The sequence below is a fragment of the Myotis myotis genome, unplaced genomic scaffold (genome assembly GCF_014108235.1).
Source record: "Myotis myotis isolate mMyoMyo1 unplaced genomic scaffold, mMyoMyo1.p scaffold_m19_p_12, whole genome shotgun sequence".
In the NCBI taxonomy this organism is placed as follows: Eukaryota; Metazoa; Chordata; class Mammalia; order Chiroptera; family Vespertilionidae; genus Myotis; species Myotis myotis.
The window spans coordinates 17,199,749-17,222,817 of NW_023416316.1; the positions used below are offsets into that span (position 1 = coordinate 17,199,749).

Consider the following 23,069-nt stretch of genomic DNA (forward strand, 5'->3'; position numbering starts at 1 on the left):
CTACCTCATCAAGAGGCACCTGCGGTATTCCGGTGGGTCCTTTCAGAGATCCTGGCTTCTATCGAGGGCAGCGGGGGACCACATAGCAAAAGGGGCGCCCCACCAGCTACGATGCTGTCTTGGTTCCAAATGTGCAAGAAGCAGATCCTGCCACACAGAAGCGGAGGCCAAGGGCACCAGATGCCGCCGGCGACTCAGTCCTCTGACCTCCCTCCCACAGTCAGACGAGAAGGCATCGTTTATAAAAACACAACGCACACTGGGTTTTAATGAGAAAATAATTGTATACTTGCATTGAATGCCTCACAATCACTATAAAACCGAAGCAGAGGAATGACATGTCAGTGGTTAACATACACAGGAGAGCCGGATACAGAGTCTAATATTCAAACACAGTATTGCTGCTTTTGCCCCCTCCTCCTCCTCCAAAAACAAAAACAAAAACAATGTCATTTGGGTAAAGAGCAACACAAAATCAAAATTGGCAGCTCACTCACTGAATGCTTAAAATTCAGGAAATTGGTGGTCACTAAAATTGGATATATTTACCATCTCTAAACACTGAAGCTATTTTTTTTCAATACATAGTTTAATTACATCCATTTTTAGTTGGAAAAAATGTTTATCTGTCTTCAGAGACAAGAGACAACACTGTTTTAGTGTTCCTTGTTACGGTGTGTGTGTGTGTGTGTGTGTGTGGACACTAATCAATATACTGCTTCTATGTCATTGTCTAGGGTGGGCAGCATGCACGGGTGGGAAGAGGCAAAGGAAATCGCATTGTGTCCTCTGAGTAGAGCACAGCCTGGCCTCCGGCCACGGACAGATCCTGTTTCCATAATTTCTGGGTGAGAAAGCCAAGGCTTGTCAGTAGTTACTCAGCCGCGAGGCAAGTCTATAAACACTGCTGAACGGCATAACTTTCAGGGAAGCCTCTGACATCTACAGAATCTAACCATCTGTTAGAGTCGAGATGAGCAAGCTTGCGTACTACTTGGGGGCAGGGATGCATGTGGGAGGCCAAGGTTCCCACCAGCCTCTTCCTCTTGGAGGATTCGGCAGGAATGGCTCTCCTCCAGGGCTGTGTTCCATCTTCAGAAAGTTAAATAGGGGTTCACTAGGGATCCCAGAGTCTAGCGCAGTGCTATGTACAAAGCAGCGGCCCAATGTTGCTTGAATGAGTAAAAAAACTCGAGCGCAGAGAAAACCTGGCTCTTCCCAGGGAATTTACACGGTCGTGGGGTTACAGGTGAGAGGAGGGGGGAGATAGACAACAGTTATCTGTGGAAGGCAGTGTAAGGGAATGGACACATGTCAGAGAGGAGGGGGCCGCCGTTAAACAGCGATGTGACTGCGGGTTGTCATGGAAACTCTGCATTTGTTACCTGATCTACACAGGGAGCTCGGACCGAAGGACTCAGTGCCGTAAGTGCCTCTGGCCCAACCAGCCACAGACCGAGGTGTCTGCCTCTGAAGCGATCTCATGGCCGTGTGGTCTCCTAAGCCTTCCTCTCAGCTGCAAATCCTCTTCTCACATGAGGGCTGAACGTAGGTACACGGGATTCCTTCACACCAGAACACGTCTCCAGCTAAGTCCCGAGGACTGCTTCCTCTTGTGAGAGATGGGAGGTCGTTTAGATCACGTCTATGGTCCTAGCCAGATCCCGAGTCAGTTCTGGAAGCAGGCAGCACGGCTTGGTTCTGGTGCCACCCACAGAAGCGCTCTGCTCCTCTCCACCTCGCCAGCGGCCGCTGTGCCCTGGGCCCCACGAAGCCGCCGACCCACCTGTTTTCATCCACTGCCTGCCTCGGGGACACTGGACATCATCGGACAAAGCATCCTTCCTGGTTGTCCCATGTCACCTGACAGGACTTCTAACCTAACCCAGACCTCATTTTCCCGAGAATGTCTACCTCTGTGCCAGCCTCCCCCACTCCAGAATTAATTTCCTGCCACAGGGATATTATTCGTCTGGTGCCCCCAGTGGTGGGCGCACACGTTGAATATTCACTTGGAATATTCAAGAGGAGGATTCATACAAAGATGGCACCAACTGCCCATCGGTAGAATGTGGCTTCAAATTGCAGGCTCCCTTGGCAGTTTTAAAGGATCATTGTAAATGATCCGGCAGTTCCAGTTTTCCTTTGTGCCCGCTGCTTGTCTGTCAATAAACTTCCCCCTAAGTCAACACTAGTCTAATAAAAGAAACAAAGATAATGTGCACAACATCTACATACAAACTTTGTGGAGTTGCTACTCATCAGAATAACATATTAGAGCTTAGGACACAACAATATAAAAACAAAAATGAATTTTAGTGAGGTCTGACTTCATTATTGCTTATTTGTAAAAACCACAGTTTTAAAACAAAAGGAAAAAAGAAAAGAAAAAGAATGCTGGTCAGGTTTTTTTCTCATGGCCAGAATGGAACATTTTCTCATCCAGAAATGTGGGGCACTCCGTTATGGAGTGCCCTTGTCATATTGCTTTAAATGACAGAAAGAGTAAAGCTGGCATCCTCTATAGTATGCTACGCGTGAATACAAGGCATGAGAATAAATATGGTGCTTCCCTAAACGTCAAGTTACAAAACTGCTCCAAACTCTGCATTTGTGACTCATGCAAATACCATGTTAGGTCAGTTGACAATGACAAATACTGCATCAGTTCGGTGCCTCTATATCCCTTTTCATAAAAAAGAAATCCTCACTCACTCCTGACGCTGGCTAAGAGCTTTGGAGGAAATAACTGTACACCCTGTCTCATGATCGCTCTGGGATTTTAATCCTGACATACACACACTCTTCCTCGTGGGCACACACACTTTACACAAACACAGAGGTAGGTGAGTGCGTGTGTACACAAGCACCCACACTCACACACACCATCTTAGATAGCATTTGTAGCTGATTCCAAGCCTGCACTTAAATTTCTAGTCTATATTTTCCTGTATCATCCGGAAAAACACTGGCTGCTCAACAAAAATATCTCTTACTTCCTTATTTCCCCCACTTTTCCTCCCTCCCTTCTCTCTCAACCTTCATGACCTTTCTTTAATGTTTCATTTCTGATTAATCCAAAATAATTTCTCATTCTTCCTACTACCCCTCAAGTCCACTTTATGATATAAAATATAAACCCCTTTTCATTTCTCGTCATCTACCTCTCTAAGGCAGAGTTTGCCCCTTTTCAATGGTTGCCATTCTAAAAATACCCCTACCCTCTTGAACCAGATGTTCAATGTGTACAGGCTTTATACATGGATATATTCCCCCATCCCATCATAAAAATAGTTGTTGTCCACTAAATATAGTTTTCATAGGAAGAAACATAATCATGAAAATGTGTTCTCCTAACCTGCAGATCAGTCCATAGCATAAGCAGACAAGATCCTAAAGCTAAAATAATCCATTTGGTTTTGGCTTTCTCCCCCTTTCTCAACCTCCTCATGTAGAACAGATTGTGTTTTGCAATATGAAGGAACATTGTCTTAAAAATAGGGATTTTATGTATTGCGATCATTCATTGCTCCAGATTAAAAACAAGGAAATGTAAGATGAATGGAATCATCATTGCCTCTTCTCAGCAAGGAGAGAAACAGGATTCATGTTATGGCTGCTGGAGTCAATGGAGTGAACCCAGCACCTCTGACGCTGAGCGGTAGGCGGGCCCCGGGTGCAGAGAGCACCTGTGCCTGTAGACTGCACCCGCCTGGGCCCACTGCTCTCAAATGGCCCTATCGCCATTGTGTTTCCTCCCACCCAGCCGGGCTGGTCTCAGTTCTGCCTGGAGCAACCATGTTGATTTGCTTGTAACTTCTTTGTCCTTTGGAGCAATTGCGGATTGGTCCAAATCCAGGCGATTCTCTGAGCCACAAAAAATCCTTTCTCTGGTGACTCCTGGGGGTTAGAGTTTGATGGGTGGACTTCTTTTTTCACGTGATGGTTCATCATTGCAGCTTCTGGTCTACGGAAGGATTGCTGAGTTTGTTTGCACTTTAATAAATATTCCATTAAAATGCTGTGATGTGTGGATGGCTTGGCTTCTTGGTAACCCAAGCACGCACGAAGCTTCCTGGGTGGAAGGAAGTTTATTATTCATTGTCCTCCTCCTCCTGGTTGGCATAGATCCCCGCCTCCCAGCGCAAGGCCAATGCGCTCTTCCTTCGATTAACCCGTGTGGCCTCAAGGACCTGAAGAGAGAGGGGAAAGAATTACGCAGAGTTCATGATGTTAATTATGTATACAAACCAATTTCTCCATTGTTGTTTTTTTCCTCCTTGCCCTCTCAATAGCATCTGATGAGGGGGAAGTAACAGTGCCTGTTCCACTGGGAGGTAGGAGGAAACGAAGGGGTAGGGGGTGGGAGGTTTTGGGTGTGCACTCATAGCCAAAATCCCTTTGCTATTTGACCTATAGTTAGTAATATAGATGATTAATTTCCCTGAAACGTTCTGCAAGTTTCTTTGAACGAGACTTGACCGCATCAAGTCTTCAGATGGGTGCTGTCCGGCAGAAATATCCTGTACCTGGGCCATCCAGCAGGGTAGTCGCCAGCCACACACGGCACCGAGCACTTGAAATAGGCCTGGTGTGGCTGAGAAACTAAATATTTAATTTTAATTAATTTTCATTGAAATATCCTCACAGCTAGTAGTGACAGCACAGCTCTCGACTGCCGTAGTCACACTGTAAACAAGCAAACTAGAGAACAACGCCAAACAACTGGGCCAGTGTGAACTCTATCCGTTAGGCTTTGTGGATCTATATAAGCTGTGATCATATCTGTATCATGAAAGCCTACTTTGGTATAATTAAGCTTCAAGGAGACATTAAGTGTGTGTGTGTGGGGGGCGGGGGAGGTAGCTTTTCAGGCCAATGAAAAGCAACCTGAGCATTCTGATGCAACTTGAGGGCCATAGGTGCTAATAAGTGAGATGAAAGGTGACAACATCAAGGATGAGTCAGCTCACCACCATCAGGGTAGGGCCTCCCCCCCTAGGATATTGTGTGGGCTCCTGGGCGGAGGGGGGGGGCGGGGCGGGGCGGAGAATCAGTTCCGGCTTTGGTTTGATCAAGATGAGACCCAGCTGAATAACACGTAGGTTGCCAACATGTGAGAAATGGTCGAGTACATGACACTCCACCCAAAGCATGCCCATGCAAGCCAGCCAGCTCATCTACTGTGGCATTAGCTTAGGGTGCGAAATTTCTGATTTTACAGAAAAGTCCAGCAGAGCCAACCCTGGTTGATAATCCAAATAGCAAGGAAGGCTTTGCTTATTCTGAGAACAATCATTTTGACAGCAACAGTGATGCTGGCAACTCCAGCGAAGCTAGGAGATGCAGGTGACGGGCAGTGCTGGGAGCCCAGACATAAGCAGATCCTGGGGGTCCATCTCAACCTGCTTCTCTGTCCCTCTGACAAATGAACCGACTTCCCAGAGTGTCAGCAGGGACAACTGGACTTGTCATGTAGGACACAGTCGGTTAAGCACATAAGCCATGTCACACAGTTTTGTGTGTAAGCATAGCATGGCCACTTACTCAATATCTAAGAATAAGATATCAGTAGGAAAAAGCATGCTTTCAAATCTGTTACAGTTATAAGTAAAGGATTCTTCTGGGCAGTGCGTGGCCACATGGCATTGAGCAGCAGTGCTGGACCGGAATTGGAAGTCCTGAGCGTTATTTCCAGCTCTGGAACATGTTGTTCTTGTTCACGGTATCTGGTGCCTCAACTTTCTTCATCTGCAAAATGGACACGCACCACTGCCCTATGTCATCGGCTTTCTCAGGAGGCAGTGCTGACTCTGAAGTCCAGGCAGGTGTAGGTGTACATCCTCGTGATGGTGTCACCTGGGGAAAGTTTACCCTCATGCCTCAGTTCCCTTGCATGTACAATGGGAACAATAAAAAATACAGAATAGAGTTGGCCTGAGGAATAAATGAGGCACCATATGGGAAGCATTTAGCAATAGTTCCCAGTGTATAGTAAGTTCTCAAACAATAATTATTTCTATCATCATGTGAAGGGAATTCATAAACTATAGAGTGGTAACCAAATATAAGGCATTTTTATAAGGATCTCTACCCTGTGCAAACTGGCCATCTGTTCACCTTGCACATACAAACTGAAAGGTGTACCTGAAAACTAAAAAATACATCTAAGGTTCTGAAAACCAGTTAGACATTGAGAAAGGTACATGTAATGATATTCTCAATGTTCATTTTATACCTTATGAAAGAAAATTGCTGGTAATCATCAGCTTATGTATATAGTTAATTATACATAATTTTGCTAAATAGGGAGATTTAAAGTATATTGTGCTGTAGGTTAGCACAACCAATGTGAAGAATAATCTGCAATATGTAGTAAATGTGAGGCTAAGTAAGCCCTATAACCAGTACTTCTATTTCTAGATACGGAGAGAAACTCTCCCAGAGGTGCACAAAGAGATATGGATGATACCATCCAGCAAAGCATTGTTGGTAGCAGCAATACAAATTTTTTTAGAACAAGAAACAACCTACATTTCCATCACTAGGAGGGTGAATAAACAGTGACATGTTCATTCAATGGCATACTATACGGCAGTTATAAGGAGTGACCTAGAACCATAAACATCAGTATGGACACATCTGAAACAATGCAGACAAAACAAAGTAAGGAGTGGAGGGTACTACAACATGATGACATTTATAGGAAGATCTAAAACATGCAAAATCAGAACACATTATGTACACATATGTAGTGTAAGTATAAAAACATGCATGAACACCAAACTCAAATATAACTACCTCTCAGGAGAGAGAGAAAGGGGAACTGGGAGAAGTAACAGGAGGGGTAAGTTCTACTTGCAATATTAATTTCTTTTTAAAATATTAAGCACATATTATGAAATGATAGGAATGGACAAAGCTGGATAGACAGACTTTATTATTTTATTATGTTATGTCATTCAGCACATTCGAATGCCTGCTCCATGACATCTGGGACCGTCTTGTTGACTGCTCTCCTCTCAGAACCTAGAGAAGTGCCTGACGCATAGTAGGTGCTCAAAAAGCCGTTATGAATGAACAATTCTCAGAGAGCAAATGAATGAACGATTCTCTCCACAATTCTGTATATTTGAAATCATTCTTTAAAAATAAAAATAATACAATGCTTTAGAAATAAAAATATGAAATGCTCTCTCACAGGAAAGAGAAAATATTAAAAAATGGGGAAAATGAAAAAATATGCTTTTCACAGCAAAAGTTTGTTAAATCTGTATAAGAGAAGGTTGTAGCCCCATTGGCGTGGCTAAGTGGTTGAGCGTCAGCTTATGAACTAGATTCCCGGTCAGGGCTCATGCCCAGGTTGTGGCTCAATCGCCAGTAGGAAGCATGCTGGAGGCAGCCAATCAATGATTCTCTCTCATGATTGCTATTTTTTTCTCTCTCTCCATTCCTCTCTGAAATCAATAAAAAATATATTAAAAAATAAAATAAAATAAAATAAAGTTGTAGGGGAAAGGAGACTTTTAGGGAAATTCAATGTGCAAAGCTTCCAAAACAAAAATACAGACTTAACAGTTGGGTAAAAGGGAAGCTGGATGGTTCACTTCTGGAATAACGTATCCTAAAGCGATGACATGGAGCCCCCTGGATTTGTGTTAAGGCAAACACAGGACTCGGTCCTCTGGAGCTGCCCTGCTTTCTAACCAGACCAGGGTACATTTGCTATCAGTGCCTGAAGAAGCTAAACACATCTTCCAGATCCATGAGCGGGGCAAGGTCTTCTCCACCCCACCACACGGCACAGCAGAGCACAGCAGGGCGTATCGTTGTTGCGTGCACGCCAGCATGTTGAGGCAGTTCCCCCAGCTCAGAAACAACAGGAAGAAAAAGATACGGAGACAAACTGCTTTCCGGTCCCTCTCATTCAACCCACCAGGAAACGGCACACCACAACCGCATGCACCTGGCCAGGCATGCAGGCAGACCAAGACAGACAAGTTGAAAAGTACCTCGGAAGTCACCTTGCAAGACAGTAACTTAGAGGTGTACTGGCAGAGAGGGAAAAGACCAGGGTTAGTACATGGCAGAGACACTCCCAGAACACCCCCGCCCCCCTGCTGGGAACCGGCACCACAGGGGGCAGACAGGAGGGCAGTAACACCGGGAGACCATTCCACACCCATGCCAACACTCGCTTCATCTGATATTAGTTTATTCAGAAACCTGTATCTTTTGGAGCAAATAGATACCCTCTTATTTTTTAATAAAAATATCAGATAAGCCATACTGTGTTAATTCAAGATTTGTTGCTTCCATTCTCTGTGCTTTGAATTAACAAGATCTCTCCTCCCCGCCTTTGTAACCAGCTGCCCACAGCCAGGTCCCTGAGGGCCATTTTGGATTTGCTAGAATCCAAAGAGCCATTTGTCTTCTTGTAGGCATGTCTGAACTCCAAAGCAGTCTTGTAGCTGGTTGTCCAATGAAAAGGAGACCCTAACTAAGGATAAAGGTGGCTCGAATGCCAGGTTTGTGGAGGCAGTCTCTGACACTGACCTAAGGGTGCCTAGGGAGCATGGACAAGTTCCCGCGAGTGGGGTGCTCACATAGGAACTGAAACAATCCTTGAATTCCTGTAGCAGACTAAGTCACTGCAAGAGAAGGAAGCTCAGGGAAAAAAAAAGTCCTGGTTATGGGAACTGAGATAGAACGACCAACTTTGGGCAGCCCCCTCCAGAACTGTGACTGTGATCTTGCGTTTACACTGGTCTTTGGCATTGGCAACCATTGAGATCATAGATCGGTGATCGCTGACTGCTTCTTCTAGGTAGCACTCACAAATGACAGCTCTGTAGCAATCAGGCTGCTGGCTAGGAGCGGATGAATTTAGTGTTCTCTTCTTTGCACCTTCCTAGGGTGTGAGTGAGAACCCAAGAGAAAGCTGGGCAGCGCAAAACATCACTGACTGTGGGTGAGCTTTTGTGGGGGGAACTGGAGGCAGATGGGCTTCTTTCAACCACTCGATGGCAGTACGGCCACAAAGGGTGTCCTCGTCTAGAGAAAAATGTGCCAGGAATTCGTAGGGAAGCAGTAACTGCTTGCCCCCAGCTTTGACTTAACCCGGGAGGATCGATGAGGCCGCCTCTCATTCCAGGACACGCAACGATGCCTGAAAGTCCTCGGCACCTACTCTCCGGGCAAGAGAGAGAGGACACAGGGAACACTCACCAAGAGCAGATCCTGTGCTAGGAGTGAGGGAGGGGCTGGATTTAGACTCGGACTAGCATTTCCCTTTAAGAAAGAAAGCAATCCACCAAGTTCAAGGGCATCATTGACTCAACCCATCATTTCCTGAGGCTCAGGTCAAGTTGTGGAAACAACTGGCCAGAAAAACACTTGCCTGAATGTCCTCCTTTTGCATGTCACCCAGAAACCCTTGAGAACACTGTGATTCACCAGTCCAGAATGTGCTGTGTGGAGCAGAGATGGCCTCAGGCCCGGATAAGGGGACATTTCCACAGAAGGTTTTCAGATAAGAGACACCCACAATAAGAGCAGGACGGCTGCCTTTGGGTGTGTGCTGTGTGCGCTGCACAAAGGCACCAGGGTGGGGGAGGGGATCAGCAGGATTGGAGCTCAGTCCCCCCACTCCTCTCACCTACTGTGTGGCTGGGGCAGGCTGCGTCCCCACAGAGGAAAAGGGGGGCCTTTTTAACATTCTCACAAAGGCCCTGCATAGGCTGCCAAACAGCCCAGGGCAACTCTCCTACCCCAAACAGCCAAGAGGCCCATTAGGAAGTGGGGCCTGGCTGAAGACTCCAGTTTGGAGACACTCATTGGTGACAATGCCGTCCGTCCGTGCACAACAAGGAAGCCAGCCCAGATGGGTACGGACTGTGGGCACCTGCTCTGAGATGGTAACAGGGATGGTAGATGGGGATACGTTTTTGAGAGAAGGGTCTTTTTTTCTGGTTCTTTGTCATTGACTTTTTCACCAGCTGCAAAATGAGCAGAACCCCCACCGTCGACTCACTGTCACTGACAGTGACTGCTGAGTGATGTTCCATGAGAAAGTCCATGCTTTAATTTTCCACCTTCTGTCCTCCTCTGAGCCCTCACCTTGTTCCCAGCAGGAGAGGGGGCATGAAAAGCCCACCGAATGCTGTACAGTCATCCCTGCGGTCACCCCCCCCCCCCCCCCGCAGGGATTCCAGGCGCCAGAGGCCTCCCCGCCTAACCTGCATGTGATTTTCACAGAGTGTGACAAGTCAGGGCCTTGAGCTGGGGACAGGTCTCCAGAGACCAGTGCTGCTCTGGGGTGGGGGGGCACCACACCTGTTTTGATGGCGAGGGGCAGTTTTCGCAGGTCGGGTGGCAAGTTACTCATGAGCACTGCAGGTGCAGCTCTGGGGGTGGGGGGGGGGTTTCTCTGTCTTCTCTCCCTTCTGTCCTTCATGCTCATTAATGCCCTGGTGTCTAATGTATCACAATGCATACATCCCAGTCTCCCTATTTTGTTGGTAAGTCTGCCTTCTCCTTAGGAAGCACAGCAAATAAATTGTTTTTGTTCAATTCAGAAAGAGTTGAATTGAACAAACCTATGGACAAGCCCATGGTTGGGTCCCGGTCATGTGTGAGGGGCTCCTCAGTGAGTTTTTGGAAGCATATTGGCAGATGGACCCACCAATATGGGTGCCCGGGTGACACTGGGCCCAGGTGAGCCATGGGAGGTTCTTAGAGGGTGGGAAATCTAAGAAGCCATCGTTTGCCCAGAGAAGAGCGTGTGTGAATGGAGCCAGAACAGAACTACAGCTTCTAGGGACAGGGAAGCCAGTCACACAACTCAGGCATCAAGCAACCCATCTGCTCCTATTAATTCTCCTTCTGGGATCAGAGACAATTAACGAAAGGGCCACGGATCAGCCAGGGAAGCAAATGAAGGCTTGTTTGTTCTGGCAGGTGAACTTCAAATATTCCCCAGTGACTGATGCAGGCACAATAGCAAAGATCCCCTGAATGAAAAGGGCTGGGAAGTGGGGTCACTGGGGCTCAGATTGCTTTAGAAGCAATCTGAGTCTGCTTTTTCCCAATGTGGGTCTCTGAAAGGGGCTATGGGGGATTGTTTTGTTCTGTTGCTAAGAATTTCCAACAACAAACTTGGTTCTCTTGTCATATCAGTAACAGTGAAAAACACTGGGCCTTGAATCCAAGATCTGGGGATAGTAACAACTTGATCAGTTAGTAGGGTTCCTCCTTGTATGAAATGTTTATTTAGTCGAGAAAAATAGAGACAGGAGGCTGCCACTTCACCGCACAGGTGAAGAGCAACCAGTATATTAAAACACCGATTCCCAGCAGCTGCCCCAGTGCTGGGGGAAATCCCACCTGGTTGGCATTCGCCCGGGGTGGCTGCCTGAGAGCCAGAGTTGGCACGAAAGAGGCTCCCGCCTCTGCTATGAAAGGGGCTGAGAGCAGGCTCTTCCTTCTGCGTGGGTTTTCCCCTGCAGCATCTGCACCTCGACACGATAGGCACACACGAGACACCTAGGGTGCTACCAGTAAGAAAACACCCGCGTGGCGCCCACGCAAAGCGGTTCCATCAGTTCTCCCCCTTCTCCCCCAGAATGTGAGGGGGCCGCTCGGCCCACTTCCCTAGCGCGGCTGGTGCATGGCTGGAACCCCTGGAGAAAAGAAGCGGCCATTTTTCTAGCATGAGGCTGCAAAATGGTCACAGGCTGCAGAAGATACCCCAAGGTAAACTCCATAATTTAAGTGGGACTGCAAGGGGCCGGCTAACGTGGCCTGGTGGGCAGAGACCGTCCTATGGGCTCAGGGAAGTCTGCAGCAGCCCCAGAGGGCCAGGCCCCTCCCCGGTGCAACAGGCCTGATGGAGGAGCCGAGTCAGGACCCGGAGGAGTTCCGGGGAGACCCAAGGAGAGAGCCGGGGTGGTGCCAGGTGAGCCAGCTGTCACAGGTGTGCTGGCTTTCTTTACTAACATATTGTGAAAGCCACACTGAGCATCGAGGCGGAAATCCTTTAACTTAGTCAACGGGCCGTGAAAGGTGACAGGTCAGCCTGGAGTCCTGACAGTGAGCCCCGCAGCTCTCACGTTTAAGGTGCACAAATAATTTATCATCCAAACCGGGGCACTTTTAAGAGTGGAAGGGGATGCTGTTAATAGTGACACCAGGACAACAGGCTTACACCAGGGCTGTCCCAGGTAAACTGGGTGGCATCCTCCACAGACCCAAGCTATTTGTGACCTACGTGTAACCGGGGGGCAGAGGCAGTCACCTCAATAATTGCTGAGAGACCGAGGCCAGCAGACTCCTAGGAGGCTGGCGGGGACCCCTCAGGCTGATCCCCGGCGCCTGGCTGTGGAACCACAGCCCTCGCGTCTCTTATGGGAGAAAGTAACCACAGAGCAGATGACTTCCTTCATGGTCCATGTGAACATCACAGGCGAAGTTCTCAGGGTTGAGGGGAGCAGGTGGCCGTGTGGTTTTTAACCGTCATTTTAAATGGCTCTTTTCCTGCTAAATTGAACGCAAGGCTTGGTAACAGCCCTAAACGCACTCAGTCGTTTGAGCACTGAGTAACATTTCTAGGGACTGCCCAGAGTAGACCTTGAAGGAATAGCACCATCATAGTTCCCTAGAAAAATGAAACCCTACAGAGCCGGCAGCGAGGGCAGAAAGCAGCTCCCTGGTGCCTGGGGTGATTTCAGGGCCCCTCCATCTGTCTTCCCTTCTTGTACCAAACATCCACACACTACCATGGCCAGAGGGCTCCAATTACAGTTGGCAGGAAAAAGGCACGTTCCTTGCCTGCTCAATGTTTTTGAGAAACAAGGTAAAAATCCCAACCCCGCCTCCAGGCGTGTAAAACCACACACTTGAAAATCAGCTTAGGAACCAGTTTACTGGCAGGCAACACCCTACAGGGCACGCTCCGTTCGCCCTCGGGGACGTGGAAGAGGAAAGGAGAAGGAACTTACACTACTATCATCCATTCGCTCGCGCCTTTTAGATTTGTGTGTCTCATAGTCTTCCATGAGGGTCTGCATCAGATTCTTGGGCCGCTGGGATCCGGCAGCCTCTTCGGGGGCTAAGTCAGGCTGCGAGCTGGGGCCTTCAGGTGTGGGGGATGGAGGAGGTCTGACTTTCTCTATTTTCCCTGAAACAATACGAAGAGAACACCCTTTCTAAGCTTGTCTGCTCGTGACTGCTTTCAGAAAGAAGAGAAAACGGGCAAAAAAAAATCAAGCGCCGACATCGTGGTACCAGAACAATGGTTACGTGCAGGACATTTTATTACAGGGATCAAAGTATGTAAGGAGAATGTCACAACCCATCCAACAAGGACCTCAAGGGACCCAGTGCTAAAAAGTCAGATGTAAGAGGCCCGTTGGGCAGTTTGCAAATATAGGTCAGGCAGACAGACACTGGCTCTAGTTCTGGGGACATGTCATAGATGATAGAATGAGACTGTGAGGGGACAGCACCTTTCAGCCTTAGAGACCCACCTCTTATAGAAGGAAACCGAGGTCCTGCAAAGGGAGGGCTGTGCTGAGGTCGCCAGGAGTCAGTGATGGGACCCAGGTCTCCTGGTCCCCTCACCAGGTTCTTTCTTGTCTATCAAAAGCCGCCACCTACCATCTGACCTGCCCCAAGCTTCAGGCGTGGAGTCAGTGCTGAAGGACCTTTGAATGAGAACTAGGTTTGTTCTTCCCAGGTTCCCGCAGTCTTAATAGGCCAGCGTCATTCATTTACCTTACCTGCCACGGTCCTAAAGCATTCAGGTTTGAGCCACCCCTGCCCAGCCCTCAAACACTGAGGAATGCATGCCAACAAAGACAGCTTAGGCGTCGTAGGAAAGGTGTGCACCAGACTCGGGAAAGGTGAGATGTGGACTCTGGAAATGCCTTACAGGGATTTTCAGATAAGACCAGGTCAAGGGTGGTGGGGTGTGGTGACTCTAGGCACCTTCACCAAGACCTTCTGCTTTCCTCCCGCTTGGGCCATGCCCAGCCCTGACTTTGGTCCATCAAGGGGTGGGTTTTATCGCCACAAAGCCCCAGATGCACCTCTGAGAAGTTCCAATTATGCCCCTTGTGGGAGATGAAGGGTCTATGAAAAAGGAATGTGGAAAAAACCCCACACAAAACATGTGGGACCATTCAAGTCCAAAGTTTGTAAACTGCCAAGGTTAAAGGCCCGTTTGACCCCTTCCAGTCCCAAGCTGGAGGTGACTCATCTTCCTTCCTCTTCTTCCCCAGACTTTCACCTTGACCAAGGTCTTACAGGTGAAGTCTGGGGTCTGTGTCACCATGGGGGCTGCTACAGCCTCTTACTGGGTACAGCTGCTTTTGATGGGGGTTGGAAAGCCCCCTAAAATTCAGGATATCCAGGTTTTTATTTCTGCTCTTCCATGAATTACCTCTTGTTGGCTATCTAATCCTGGGCGGATCATTAAGTTCTCCTAGCTACAAAATGAGAATTTTGGAAGAAGTTGTCTGTGAAGTCCCTTCTAACTCAGTCATTTTGCTATTCTATCAAATATATCTGGCAAGAAGATCGACCCTTATTGCGTAAAGAAAAAGCATGGCCCTCGCATTTGACAACGAGGTGGAAAGCTGTTTTTCATACACAGAACAGGGCACTTTATCTGCAAGAGGCACCTGCACACTAGTAACTTAGGGAAACTCCTTGTCTTGATCTAAATTACCCAAGACATTTACAAAAAGTCTTTTGATATTAACAGCAAGGTAAAAATACTTCAAATTTATCATATCTGCTAGCAATGATTTCCATTTTTTATTAGGGAATGCTATAATGGCTCCCCATCGAATACATTAATAAACATTTATCAAGATTTTACCACACCCGCCTCACCTATCCTTCCTTCCTTCCTTCCTTCCTTCCTTCCTTCCTTCCTTCCTTCCTTCCTTCCTTCCTTAAGACTGAAATATTTTAAATCAATCAGGTAATATTACCTCTGCATACTTAAGATAGGTCTCTATAATTTCAGATTGACTTTTTAAATGAAGGTTTGAGAAACAATTTAGCACAGAGGTGAGCATGCAAGGCCTGGAGCCAGCCTGCGTGGGTCTGAATCCACTGCTTAGCAGCCAAATAACCCTGGGCGAGCCACTTACTCTTTTTCTATCCCAGGTCCCTCATCTGTAAAGTGAGTGTGATAAGAGCAGCCTACCCCAGACGCTTGGGATAAGGACTAAGTTAACATTTAGAACAGCAAGCATCCAATTTGCCCAGTTACTATTTATTTGGAATCTCAAAGAATAATGTCCCTAGAATGAGAAAGAGCAATTTGTGGGTAGTGTGCATAAAATGTTTGCAATTCTTCTAGAACTAGAAATAAACACCAAGCTGCCCAGGTTGGCCGTCATTATTTTCCAACTGACCTCTTAAGTGTCCAAATTACCTCCCCTCAGCCACTCCCCAGCATTAAACTTCTAGAAAGCACAGTCTATGTTCCCTGCCTTCACCCTCTCACACACACCTCGGTCAGGCCCCTGCTTCAGGCGCTTTGTTTATATTTCCGTGAAAGCCGTTTTCACATGCTGGCTTCTATCCTATCTGGTTGTCTTAGCTTCTCTTCTCGAGTAAGCTGCAAAGTCACCTAAGGATAGGGACCGTCCCAATCATTTATGAACCCCTTAGTTCATCTGGATATAAACTGCATAAGGCAGGACCTGGTCCGTCCCGGTCACTGCTGGATCCCAGCACCCACTGTGGTAGGAGCTCACGTTTGCTGAATGAACCATTAGGACATGATGAAATACACACAGCAGCCACTGATTCAACGCTTGCGGATGGGGGCAGAATTCCCCATGGCGGATCTGAGGAAAGAGTTTAAATGTCTTCACCAAAGCACATGAACTCAAAAACAAGTTTGGTCTACAGAATCACAGGCTCAATGGCTTTGAAGTAATAACCACCACATGCAGATGGCATTTTATTAACAGGCTTCACGTCACTCGATCCTCACAATGACCTTGGGGTGTAGTCAAGGTGGATGCCAGGACGTCTGTGAGCGGTTTAGACCATGGAGGCTCAGATGCTAATGCCAGCCCAAGTTACATTAGCTGTTAGCAATCAGAGTTAGGTCTGTCTGGAACCCAAATCATGTTGATTATGCCTAAATGACACTGATGGATGTAGGCTGAAAGAGAATTGCAAAGAGGGCAAAGGGTTAGTATAGAGAAGTGGTTAACCATTACACATTAGAGACATTGCCTGCTTCTGTCTTTGTAGTCTAGACTTAGGTCTTTGTATTGGTCCCTAGAGCACGTTTTTACCATTTATAGACACTAGAGGGCGCATGAGCAACAGCAAAGAAAGACTGCTTTAGCAGGTTTAGAGCAGCTGCTTCCACAGAGAAAGTAGTTGAGAGTTTCAAACAGCCAAGCCCACATCAGAGCCTCCGGAGGAGCTGTCAAAGGTCCCCAAAGAAAGGAGACACTGCGCCCCAGCCCCTTGGCCAGGCTTCTCTGCTGGGCCCTGTGATCTGCAACCCCTACCCCCCCCCCCCCCGCCCCATATGGTTCAAACCACGCACTGGAATTCTAACCATGTTAGGAATCACACAGACAGCTACAAAGCTGTAGCGGGACCTGTTCCACACCCACCTTCTTCCTCAGAAGTCTAAGCCAACAGTCCTTGCAATTAGGATGGTGAAAAAACATCTCATGTTCTTCCCCCGGTGGGACACCCCAGACACCACCATTGTTCGGGCCTCTGGGGTCATTACATGAATTGACTCAAATGGTCTGTGCCTCAGGCCTGGAGAGTCTAGCTCAGCCAGGGGCAAACTATGGCCCGGGGGCCTTGAAATGAATAAAACTAAAAAAAAAAAAAAAGACCGTACCCTTTTATGTAATGATGTTTACTTTGAATTTATATTAGTTCACACAAACACTCCATCCATGCTTTTGTTCCGGCCCTCCGGTCCAGTTTAAGAACCCATTGTGGCCCTTGAGTCAAAAAGTTTGCCTACCCCTGGTCTAGCTCATCCCCGTCTATGGTCTCAGGAACCCTAGAAATTTCTTAGCCCTGAGGACATACCCTGTTAGGATCCTCAAATAGTGATGGGTCATCTCCGGTGCTCATTGTCATGCATCTCACCCAGCACCTCCCCAGTACCTCCAGGCTCCATCCCCACTGGCCTCATCAAAACTTGCTCTCATTTTTGTTTGTTCACCTGGCGAATGGCTGAATAGCTGATGACAGCTGAAAGTGAGCTCTATTTTCAATGACAAACATCCTGGATGAACACTCTACAAAACAGCTCTCCTGAAGGACCCCAGTCATGGTTCCTGGGAAACAACATGAATGGAAAGTGTCACACAGACTCAGGGCAGACCAGGTGGTCTTAGCCAAAGGCTGACACCTGATATTGACAGAGCAGGGAGCAGGTACCCGTGAGCTCTATGGCAAGAGGAACCAGCAGAACAAAGCCAGCTAGGCTGGGATTCTGAGTGGAGGGTAGAAAGAAAACTGTTTTGAGTTAATTTTATAAACATGATTTTGCTCAAACTATTGCATCTAGAGTACTTTTAGACTTAAGCTTTTCAAGGTGTTTGAGGGTAAGCAGCTCCACTTGGCTGGGATGATTCCAGAGCCGCGTCTCCAAAACTATGTCCAAAGCTAAGTTCTGTAAGGCAGTACTCAATGCTGCAAACACAGCCACTGGTCACGGAGGCCAGGGGCACAGCACGGGTTAAAGAAGGCTTTAAAAACGAGAGGGAGGTTTCTTTACCAGAGGACTTCACCGAGGGTTTGGTGCTAATACGTTTGGGAATCTCCAATTCAAGGACGGGTGTATGGCATTTCTCACATTTATTTAACCAGAGAACCTCACTTCATAGAATCCCTATTACAACCTAAGGAAACGTCTGTGGAGTACCTTTTTCTAGTTTATACCACTTAACCAGCTCCCAAGGAACTTCACTAGTTCAGCGAATCAGTATGGGCCTAAAACTTTCACCATTGCATTTTTCAGTAATTACATATGTGGAAACAACCAGGATATCTGACTACAGGAGAATGGTTAAAGTGATATGGCTCACTTTTATGATGGAATATATAGTTAGCCATTACAAACCATGTTTTAGTCAGATTTAAAAAAAAAAAGTTAGGGTCATGGGACACTATCCAAAATATATAAAAAGAAAAACAAAACAAAACACCAGGTTACAAAATCAGATATATTGCAGTTGTTTTAAAAGTGCAGGCTCCAGCCAAAACCGGTTTGGCTCAGTGGATAGAGCGTCGGCCTGCGGACTGAAAGGTCCCAGGTTCGATTCCGGTCAAGGGCATGTACCTGGGTTGCGGGCACATCCCCAGTGGGAGATGTGCAGGAGGCGGCTGATCGATGTTTCTCTCTCATCGATGTTTCTAACTCTCTATCTCTCTCCCTTCCTCTCTGTAAAAAATCAATAAAATATATTTAAAAAAAAAAAAAAAAGTGCAGGTTCCAGACCTGGACTCCCTGGGTTCAAAACCCTGGTTACCTCTTATTGCTGTGAGAAAGAAAGCAAGAGAGTATGCATGGCACATGGTACAAACCCCGTCAGCATGAGGCGAACAAGAGTAGGTAAGATAATGGCTTTCACAAAGATGCCTAAACCCTAAACCCCCAAATCTATGAATACGTTGCCTTATGCGGCAAAAGGACTTGAATTCATGTGGCCTCTAGAACTGGAAGGAAATAAACTCTCCCCGAGCCTCTAGAAGGAACACAGTCCTGCTAACATTTTGAATTTAGCCCAGAAAGACACTATCTTAGTCTGCTTGAGCTGCCCTAACAAAATACCATGGACCAGGTGGCTTAAGCAACAAGAAACATTTTTTCTCATGGTTCTGGGGCCTGGAAGTCTGAGATCAGGAGGCCAGCATGGTTGGGCTCTGGTGAGGACTGTCCTGTCCTGCAGATGGCCTCACGCTGGCGGAGAAAGTGATTGCGCTCTCTGGCAGCTTTACTTATAAGGGCACTAATCCCATTATGAGGACCCCACCCTCATCTCATCGAACACTAATTGCCTCCTGAAAGGATCCATCTCCAGATCCCATCCACATTGGCAATTAAGGCTTCAACATATGAATTTTTTTTTTTGGGAGGGGGGGGAGCGCAGGGGGACAAAGTTCAGTCCATAAAGGACACATCATAGACTTCCAACCTCTAGAACTATAAGATAATACATATGCGTTATCTTAAGCTGCTGTATTTGTGGTAATTTGTCACAGCAGCAATACGAAATGAATGTAAATGTAAACCCGATATTACGTTCATGCACATATGTGCACAGAAAAAAAAAACCAAGGCAGGCAATGGGTTAGCATGGAGAGTCACTTTGACTTTAGCATTATTCTCTAATTTTTTTCCCTACAATAAGCATGAATTAATTTAAAAATATAGTCATGCTCAGAAAAGTCGAGAGAGCGGCTCGCTTTAAACAGACAGGTCCACAAGCCTCCCCATGTCGCCAGGCAGCACGCACCAGGAGGGCTGCTGAGCGGACACTCCGCGGGGCCTCAGAGAAGCATGGCCCGGCACAGGGCCCTCCGGCTGAGCACTGAGAGGCAGGCCCAGGAGCAGAGAATTCCACTCCAAAGCAGTAAGTGCTGTCTCTCACGGGTGGAAGAGAACACTAGGAAATGTGAATTTGCGTTTCCTGTTTATTTATTATGAACAGTTAAAGCACTTCTGGGCCTGAGAAAGCAAGCCATGCCTTGGCTGCAATTCTGGACTTCCCAAGCATGACGGATTTCCCTGGGGCATCCGCCACAGGCCGTGCTGGCGAGGTGGGGAGAAAAATCCGCGGTCCTCCCACCCAAGGGAACCTGAGTGAGGGCTGCATGTCCTCAGAACACAGCTGTTGCCACTCCTGTCCGCCCAAACACGCCTCCTGTAGGCACAGGACTCCATTCGAAAGAGCCAAGAATGTGGGTTCCAAAAGTCAAGAAAATTAATTTGGTCAAACATGAGGATTTTGGTGATTATTATAGTCCATGGTGTCTTGAGATCTTAATTCAAAGAGCCTTTGTTTCTACACTTTTTCAAAAGCAAAGAAAAAGGCAGCACCCACTCATTTAGGGAATGCTATTTAAAAAACAAACTGAAGCAAACAAAGACGCCCACCAGATGACATGCCTGGGCCCAGGCCTCCTTCCATGATGACCTTTCTTTACGCAGCCCTGGGGCGAGGTGACAAACATCAAAAATGGCCCACAGGTCATTGAAATGAGCTCAGAGAGAAATGAGATCAGACTTGCATTTGCAGTTTCATTTCCTCTCAAAGGGAAGATCCTGCTGTCAGACCCCGAGTGTGGGTGTGGGTGTGCGTGTGCGTGGCTTGTGCAGCGGCAGCTGTGACCCCCCTTCTCCGAGAGCTGGTCCCTCCCTGTCTTTCATCCACTGAAGGCCCCACGGTGAGAGAACGCGGTGACCTGAATCTTCACATTAGAAGCCGAGCTCAGAAATGAGAAATACCCTGCCTGGAGAAACACCCCAATAGCATTACTTAAAGGTCAGCGGGGTGTCGATGAGCTGCTGATATAGGGGCCTTTATGAACAAAACTGGAAGACCCAAACACTAGAAGGAAAGAACTCTGCTTCCCCCCCCCGGGGGAAGCCCAACACAGAAAACATTTAATTGAAACAGGAAGCATAAAAAGTGGCCGGGCCAGCTGGTGTGGCTCGGAGCTTGAGGGTCGACCTATGAACCAGGAGGTCAGGGTTCGATTCCCAGTCAGGGCACAAGCCTGGATTTCAGGCTCGATCGCCAGTAAGGGGGCATGCAGGAGGCAGCCGATCAATGATTCTCTCTCATCATTGATGCTTCTATCTCTCTCTCCCTCTCCCTATATTCTCTGAAATCAGTAAAAATACATATATATAGATATTTTTTTTAAAAAGCACGAAAATCATGGTAAATAGTAATTCCCTTTCCAAGATCTTTTTGTTAAACACATCTCTACCAACGGGTGGGCTGGCTGTGTGAGGATTACTCCCCATAAAAGATAAAAACAAGAACGACCCCCACACAGATACTGACTCCTTCCCGAATACCCTGCCGACCCCTGCTGACCCCCGCAGTGGGAACTTCCTCAGCTCTTGCCCCCGCCCCTCATTAAACACCTGTATAAAAAGAAACCCCCCTTCCCTGTTGGCGTGAATCGACTGGCCCTGTCTTTGGGGTTCATGGGTCGCCCGGGGACGCAGATTAAAACCTTTCCTTTTCTTTCTTTAAAAAAAAAAAAAAAAAAAGATAAAAACAAAAGGAGAATGTTTTTATGGTAACACTTGTCATTTTATTGTCACCCAATGCACTCAATGGTGGACTTTGTTTTTTTGAAATCATAGTTGGCTATTGAAAACTAATTCCTGAACTCGGATTTTGTAAGAGAAACTTAAATTCTAAGTAACAGTGAAAAAAAAATCCCATCTAGAAAGCAATGTTATAATGCATATCCTGCCATTAATTTCTCCTGCAGTGGCAGGAGAGTGACTCAGAAGTAATCGTGCTAAGGTGGTCTACGCCTTTTCTTAAAACAGATAGGTAACTAACAACAACCACCACCACAGTAACTCTGTCTGGGAGCCTTTTGTGTGCCAGGCACTGTCCAAACCGATTGATGCGGCTGGTACTATTTTATTCGCATTTTACTGGTGAGGACACTGAGGTTTAGAAGCAGTGGAGTCAGGATTTGAGCTTTGGATATAATCCCAGACAGTGGCTGTCACATTTAGGTCCATAATTTTCTTGACCAGCTTTTTCACACAAAGTGTGAGTTTATACCTGAGTAATGGAGGATAGCTCTCACGTCAGATGCACCCACGTTTTGGGAAACGTCTGATGCTTTCCTTCAAGCTCATGAGAAATACCTTACATGAAATATAAATGTATTCCTTGGGGATCTAATGGCCTGTCCTTCACATTCCCCATTCCACCCCTTATGTAGCAACTTATTCACAAGATCAAACGGATCTGAAATGCCAGGCTCCGTAGGGAACACAGCAATCACCACGGCTGTGAGAGGCACACTCATATCCTCCCTGAACTCCAGCAGTCATAGGGACATCCTGTTCCCCAGCCTGGCTTTGATTAGCTCACATTTCTTACCAGGCGTAAAGCAGGGATGTTGCAAGAATTCGGTCCTTTGATTCATCCTTTTCTTTCTCGGCCCAAGACTGCATCTCTCTTTGCATGTGGTTAAGTGTGACTTTTCAGAAGCCAATCTCCTAACTTGGTACGTGGGGTAAAAGGCAAGCCACAAGGACACCATGGGGTGTCCCCAGCAAGGGATAAGCCCCCCTGGGAGCCAGCCAGACCCCTGGATGTATCAGAAGACCCAGCACAATGAGCAGTGACAACAGGACCTGCTCACAGAAGGGAATTATACTGGTGAGAAACGTGGGTTTTCCGAAGTTCTATTTCCCAGAAGCCACCAGCACAGTCTTGTCACGGAAGAAAGGACGGGGGCCTTCTCAGGAGTGAGGCTGCAGCTTCAACCATGGCAGTTGTCCTTTTCAAACCACTGAATGGAACGTCCAAAAATAACTGAATTCTGTAATCTGAGAAGTCCTGATTCATTACATTTCATTTCATTCATTCACCCCCTGCTTCACTCTAGCTTTTTCTTACCCATTTCTTCCCAAATAGCATTAAAAAAAAAGAAAAAAAGAAAAAAAAGAACATATTTTGGGGGCTCAGAGAAATAAAATTCAGGGAGGTTCTGGTCCAAGCAGAAGGATCAGTCTCAAAGAGCCAAAGACCACCATTGAACTAACTCAGGTGACCTCGGCCCTCTCTCAACACAGTCGGTTAATGGAGTAAACACCTATCCCTGCTCGTCCTCAAATTAAGAAAGTGATTCCTTGCTTGAGTACCCAGTGCTTGCAAAGATTTCAGGGAATGAGCCTGTGAGGAGTGGATGGCTGAGCTTCCCTCTGGGGAAGGAACTTTCAGAAAGAACTCGGAACAACCAGGTCAGACGCTGGGCTGCCGTGGGCTGTGCTAGCCCCTCCACCATCACTCAGATCT

General features: G+C 47.1%; 1 protein-coding gene across 6 annotated transcripts in view; it reads right to left on the reverse strand.

Annotated features, from left to right (window-relative positions):
• Positions 1–238: 238 nt before the first annotated feature.
• PALM2AKAP2 (PALM2 and AKAP2 fusion) overlaps positions 239–23,069 on the reverse strand; it is a 377,089-nt gene continuing 354,258 nt past the window's right edge. For 5 of the 6 annotated variants that reach the window (XM_036330053.1, XM_036330056.1, XM_036330054.1 and 2 more), the window contains 3 exons: positions 12,999–13,177; positions 8,013–8,051; positions 239–4,193 (listed from right to left, as the gene is read on the reverse strand). In XM_036330053.1, coding sequence (XP_036185946.1) covers positions 4,095–4,193; positions 8,013–8,051; positions 12,999–13,177 — 317 coding nt within the window. In that variant the 3' untranslated portion in view covers positions 239–4,094. The remainder of the gene's footprint in view (positions 4,194–8,012; positions 8,052–12,998; positions 13,178–23,069) is intronic. The other variant, XM_036330055.1, reaches the window with a different exon arrangement.